We start from the raw sequence: 7,084 nt of genomic DNA, 5'->3' as shown, positions 1-7,084 counted from the left end.
ATTTCTCTTAACATGAATGCTGGAAAGAAGCCCTGGTATTTTATCCGGATATGCTTCATGATCTTGAACACTGTTTTCAAATCCAAAAGTTATATGTTTGACGGAAATGTATTAAGAATAAAGCTGGATAATATTCTTGAAAAGGATCTTCGGACAAACGAAATACAGGTACTGTCGTGGTGTACCCAGTAGTCCATGTTTGACCTACTATCAATTTTTGTATTCTTCATACATCTTACGAGGTTGATCAATGTTTATCTTTATCCTTTCGTTCAACCGTCGGTCGGTACCTATAAAAACATAGAACGTATATACAGTAGCATAGAAATATGATGCATTATTTGTCCTGGTTTTTTTCTTCATTGGAAAGTAACTGATTGAGATTTTAACACCTTTTTGGCAATATTTCAACCATTTTTCGAAGGTTACATATGTAGCTAAATGAAATATATTCGGTATTGAAAACTTTTAGAGTTTCCCTGACGGCATCCATGGAACTTACTTTTTTTCAAAAATCAGATAAATAATATTGACACGGGCCGGGCACCCTCTAATGTCATTAAATTGACGAAAAATAAAATTTTCGATGGAGGAATTCTTTAATGCCACCCATTAACAATAGCAATGTATACAGCTGAAAAGTTTCTTTTCAATTCAAACTTAAGAATTGTGTATAACTTTACAATGACCGAGTTGTAGATATTCAGTTTGCATTTATATTTCAATCCACAGTTTATAATGCACGTGTGAGCAAGTGTAACAGAGTCGGGAAACGCACTGGAAGACTTACACATGTATTAGAACCGCTCTCGGTCAAATAGAAAGAAAATACGAAATGTGTGGCGTCGGTGGCCTAGTGGTTAGGCTGTCAGACTCTCGACCCCAAGGTCTTGGGTTCGAGTCCTGGCCGCGGCAGGGCCGACGTTGTGCCTTGGGAAAGGCACTTTACACGAATTTCCTCATTCCACTCAAATGCAAAAGGGGTGCCTGGCTATAGACAGCGAAAGATATTGATAAAATGTTAGTGCTCTAGCGCCTGTAACGGCAGCTTGTACTGTATGCTTCCCAGAAATCTGAGAAAGTTCTAGATTGATATTAGGTCTGCCGGGGTAATAATGTATGGTAAAGCGCTCTGAACAGCATACGCTGGAAAAGCGCTATATAAAATCCAATTATTATTATATCCCCCGCAACAAGTTGTGGGGGGGGGGGGGGTATACCGGAATCAGGTTGTCCGTCTGTCTGTCCGTCCGTCCGTCCGTCTGTAGACGCAATGGTTTCCGGACTCTAAAGCATTAATATTCTTTCCACCTACCGTCACCATATCATATATATGGACTACCCATGGGATGAAGATGTTCCCTATCGATTTTGGGGTCAAAAGGTCAAAGGTCAAGCGCACTGGACATCGAAGTAGCAATATGGTTTCCGGGCTCTAAAGCGTTATCCTTTCCACCTACAGTCACCATATCATACATGTGGACTACCCATGGGATGAAGATGTTCCCTATCGATTTTGGGGTCAAAAGGTCAAAGGTCACGCGCACTGGACATCGAAGTAGCAATATGGTTCGGTTTGTCATGCCATTTGTTTTTTACACTCAGAAAAGAGGTAGTTTATACCTATTACCAACACCCTTTGGGAGATTGGGGTAAGCGGGGGGTATTCTTAGTGAGCATTGCTCACAGTACCTCTTGTTATTATTGAAATGGAGGTTATGTTTTTAACAATTTTCTTGTTCTGTTTTAAATTTAGGATCACTTTGATGATCTTAGTTACACCTATCATCCCCTGGACGGACATGAACTCATAAGTGAGGTAGGTTTGATTGATTGATGTTTTCCGCCACACTCAACACTTTTTCAGTTATCTGGTGGCGCCCAGTTTTTATTGGTGGAAGAGAGAACCCAGATACAATGTACCTGGGAAGAGACCACCGACCTTCCGAAAGTAAATTGGGAAACTTTCTCACTCGAACCCGCGCCGACAGAGGTGAGAGGCCGTGTGATTTTGAGCGCGATGGTCTAACCACTCGGCCACGGAGGCCCCTAAGTGAGGTAGGAATTCCTTCAAATCCCAATAGAATGATACAATGCATCATTATCAGATCTCGCGTGGTAATGCACATATGGGCTTAAAGTCCGACAATGCTGTGCTAATGCTGCGATACGGATAATTTCATTATAACATATAACTCAATGAAAATAAATTTCACTAGGTTTATACTAAAAAAAACCAAAAAACAGCACGCTATATGTTGTGCTTACCAAAGCACTGTAATTTAATTTTCTATTGTACCACATTAGGTATATCGAAGAGGTTTTTTCTATTAACAATATTCATCTTATTTCACATGTTGTTTGGACACATCCCAGTAAACTCGAAATAAAAGACACCAGAGTTTTCCATATCTGCTTCATATTTGGATATTTTATTGAACAGAGATTTTAACGGCTAATTGAGAGCTCAACTTAATGACAAACGGAATAATTTCAGTGTTTCTATCTCAACTTTCCGTATTCATTTAGCAATATTTCATGATCACCTACATCTAATGTTTATTTTTCTCAACGCATTCCATACACGAGAGCATGTTCTGCGTAAGATAAATTTTCAATCGAGGCAAGGTACTGACAAAGAAGCTGATTTTACATGCGTTTCAACAGTCTCGTTTGATTGTTTGTGTTACGTCCCGTCGATAATTTTTCACTGATATTGAGACGTCGCCAGCTGTAGTGAAGTACCACAGATTTAGACCTATGATTAGTACTGAGGCCCGTAGCAGTGTGGGTTCTTTATTGTGCCAACGCCTGCCGCGACACAGAACCTCTGTTTCTATACGCCTGTACAAGACGGGACAGGATGGCATAACATCGTCCGTCTGTCTGCGGACGTTGTAGGTAAAATGAACCGTAAGCTTCTGGATCTTACAACTTAGTACATTTGATCAGCTGGATGAGAGGAAGATGGCTATTGTTTTTCAAGGTCAAGGTCGTATTATCAGTTGATAAGGAAAACTTTGTAGACAGTATGTTCTTGGCTTTAAAGAAGTTGTTAGGTCGATATACTAGCCCTTCAGCAGGCATAACTGAGTCAACAGTGAGTCCCAATTTAAAAAAGTTTTCAAATGTGTTTGGGGCCAAAGGGCTGAAAGTGTGATATATAGCCTGGTAGTGGTCGGTTTTCGTGTTCTGTGGACCATGAGAAAGTTGTCATGTCTAGTCGTTGCTTGCTTGTTGGTTCAACAAATCTTGTGTTCGGGGTTTTTCTGTCTTTTATCCTGCTTAGTGACATAATATTTTTTTATGAAATCTACAATACAAACCGCGAAGTAATTTAAGGACTTAATTAATACCCTCTCCTTAAAGAGAAATTGTCTGAATACCAAATGATTGGTACGGACAATCATGTTACAGCAGACGATAGAACAGATGAATTGTGGTTAAAACATGAATTACGTGTAATATAGAGAATTATTATCAAGATTAATACACATATTACAAAAAACGACGCCGGATTCAACATGTCCTATGTTCATTATGTACACGCCTTGATATTCACCACGACGTTCTAATTTTACCCATCGATAGATAACTCCGTCACATCCGAAAAGAGTATTGGTTCGGTACCGCCCATCAAGTACCACAATTTTGGGAGGGGGTTTATAAACCAGATATCAATGAACAGAGAGAGACACGACACACGGCGGAAAGAGGATGCTTACTACTACTAACCTGATCCCACCTCTGGTATATCCAGGGGTCCATGTTTGTCCTACTCTTAAATTTGGATTCTTTATAGGAACTATGTTTGTTAACTTTACCTTCATAGGAGATATGACATTGATCACAGTTTGTTAACTTTACCTTTATAGGAGTTACGACATTCCTCACAGTTTGTTAACTTTACCTTTATAGGAGATATGAGATTGATCACAGTTTGTTAACTTTACCTTTATAGGAGTTATGACATTGATCACAGTTTGTTAACTTTACCTTTATAGGAGTTACGACATTGCTCAAAGTTTGTTAACTTTACCTTTATAGGAGATATGAGATTGATCACAGTTTGTTAACTTTACCTTTATAGGAGTTATGACATTGATCACAGTTTGTTAACTTTACCTTTATAGGAGATATGAGATTGATCACAGTTTGTTAACTTTACCTTTATAAGAGTTATGACATTGATCACAGTTTGTTAACTTTACCTTTATAGGAGTTATGACATTGATCACAGATTAACTTTACCTTTATAAGAGATATGAGATTGATCAGTTTGTTAACTTTACCTTTATAGGAGTTATGACATTGATCACAGTTTGTTAACTTTACCTTTATAGGAGTTATGACATTGATCACAGTTTGTTAACTTTACCTTTATAGGAGATATGATATTGATCACAGTTTGTTAACTTTACCTTTTTAGGAGTTATGACACTGATCACAGTTTAACTTTACCTTTATAGGAGATATGATATTGATCAGTTTGTTAACTTTACCTTTATAGGAGTTATGACATTGATCACAGTTTGTTAACTTTACCTTTATAGGAGTGATGACATTGATCACAGTTTGTTAACTTTACCTTTATAGGAGTTATGACATTGATCACAGTTTGTTAACTTTACCTTTATAGTAGTGATGACATTGATCACAGTTTGTTAACTTTACCTTTATAGGAGTTATGACATTGATCACAGTTTGTTAACTTTACCTTTATAGGAGTTATGACATTGATCACAGTTTGTTAACTTTACCCTTATAGGAGTTATGACATTGATCACAGTTTAACTTTACCTTTATAGGAGTTATGACATTGATCACAGTTTGTTAACTTTACCTTTATAGGAGTTATGACATAGATCACAGTTTGTTAACTTTACCTTTATAGGAGTGATGCCACTGATCACAGTTTAACTTTACCTTTATAGGAGATATGATATTGATCAGTTTGTTAACTTTACCTTTATAGGAGTTATGACATTGATCACAGTTTGTTAACTTTACCTTTATAGGAGTTATGACATAGATCACAGTTTGTTAACTTTACCTTTATAGGAGTGATGCCACTGATCACAGTTTAACTTTACCTTTATAGGAGATATGAGATTGATCACAGTTTGTTAACTTTACCTTTATAGGAGATATGAGATTGATCACAGTTTGTTAACTTTACCTTTATAGGAGATATGAGATTGATCACAGTTTGTTAACTTTACCTTTATAGGAGTTACGACATTGATCACAGTTTGTTAACTTTACCTTTATAGGAGTTATGACATAGATCACAGTTTGTTAACTTTACCTTTATAGGAGTTATGACATTGATCACTGTTTAACTTTACCTTTATAGGAGTGATGACAATGATCATTGTTTGTTATCTTTACCTTTATAGGAGTTATGACATTGATCACAGTTTGTTAACTTTACCTTTCCATTTTTACTATACCGATATACATGTAAGAAGAGTACGATCCCACATTATTAGTAAGATATCCGTAAACTGTGCTGAAATGTACAAAATTATTAAGTGAAGACAAACGTAAAGAATGCATTGTTATATCGTTTGAATTGGAATTTTCATGTTTTCATACTTTTGTTTACTTATAGAAGCTTTGACTACAAAACAAAACGCCAGATACAAGTACATGTATATTGATAGCATTGAAAACTATCGTTTGTTTGCAGATATCAGGGTCATTGAATAGGAGAATTTTGGAGGGTACTAATGCTCTACAAATTATCAAAGAAGCTGCAGAAAGCCACGTCACGGGATTTACATCCTCTGAAAATCTACAACAATGTAGTAAAGTATCCTATGGAAATGGCTTTGAAGGAAAGGTATAACACTTAAGATTGAAAAAATAAGGCATACATATTTTGAAATGATATGCAACTGGTACTAGAATTCATTTATTCAATAAATGATTTATCTATTGTGTAATGATGACCATGTTTGTTAATGGGGGAATAGTGTAGAATATTTAATTATTATTCATTCAGAATTAAAGAAATAAGAATATATTATCTTCAACTTCCAATTTTTTTATATTCAGATCAGCAAGAACATTGCCTGCGTTTTATCACCCAGGGTTATATCGGAGAGTATGGTACATGTATATCCCTCCATGCGGGTAATCGAAGTCATGAAAGAAAACAGCAAAAAGAATGAATATTTTAAACGACATCTTATTGCGACAGACGAGGGTGTGATGACTATCTACCCATCTCCAGGTGTGGAAATACCCTACGATTTTCATCAGAAATACAGGTAATGTTAAACTTGTTGCTGTTAAGGTAAAGATTGAAACAAGAGGCCCATGGGCCACATCGCTCACCTGAGTCACCTTGGCCCATATCTGAAGACTTTCCATATATATTTGCATGTAAAACCTTGGTCCCTATTATGGCCCAAACTACCCTTTGCTAACTTGAATCTACACTATGTCAGAAAGCTTTCATGTAAATGTCAACTTCTTTGGCCCAATGGTTCTTTTAAAGCTTTTTTCTATATTTGTATGTAAAACTTTGACACCCCCCCCCCACTTGTGGCCCCATCCTACCCCCCGGGGACCATGATTTGAACAAACTTGAATCTGCACTATGTCAGAGAGTTTTCTTGTAAATATCAGCTTTTCTGACTCAGTGGTTATTGAGAAAAAGATTTTAACTATATATTTGTATGTAAAACTTTGATCCCACTTGTGGCCCCCATCCTACCCCCGGAGCCCATGATTTGAAGAAACTTGAATCTGCACTATGTCAGAAAGTTTTCATGTAAAAATCAGCTTTTCTGGCTCAGTGGTTCTTGAGAAGATTTTTCCTATATATTGGTATGTAAAACTTTGACCCCCTATTGTGGCCCCATCCAACCCCTGGAGCCCATGATTTGAACAAACTTGAATCTGCATTATGTCAGGAAGCTTTCATGTAAATCTCAGCTTTTCTGGCTTAGTGGTTCTTGAGAAGAAGATTTTTAAAGTTTTTCCCTATATATTTGTGTGTAAAACTTTGATCCCCCCTTGGGGCCCCATCTTATCCCCGGGGGCCATGATTTGAACAAACTTGAATCTGCACTAT

General features: G+C 36.9%; 1 protein-coding gene across 1 annotated transcript in view; it reads left to right on the top strand.

Annotated features, from left to right (window-relative positions):
- Positions 1-12: 12 nt before the first annotated feature.
- LOC130047208 (VWFA and cache domain-containing protein 1-like) overlaps positions 13-7,084 on the top strand; it is a 55,304-nt gene continuing 48,232 nt past the window's right edge. Inside the window, exons 1-4 of the mRNA XM_056141816.1 lie at positions 13-168; positions 1,757-1,819; positions 5,693-5,845; positions 6,061-6,275. Coding sequence (XP_055997791.1) covers positions 13-168; positions 1,757-1,819; positions 5,693-5,845; positions 6,061-6,275 — 587 coding nt within the window. The remainder of the gene's footprint in view (positions 169-1,756; positions 1,820-5,692; positions 5,846-6,060; positions 6,276-7,084) is intronic.

The sequence above is a fragment of the Ostrea edulis genome, chromosome 6 (genome assembly GCF_947568905.1).
Source record: "Ostrea edulis chromosome 6, xbOstEdul1.1, whole genome shotgun sequence".
NCBI classification, from domain to species: Eukaryota; Metazoa; Mollusca; class Bivalvia; order Ostreida; family Ostreidae; genus Ostrea; species Ostrea edulis.
Note: the sequence above shows the minus strand (reverse complement) of the source record. Positions and strands in the feature narration are given on the sequence as shown.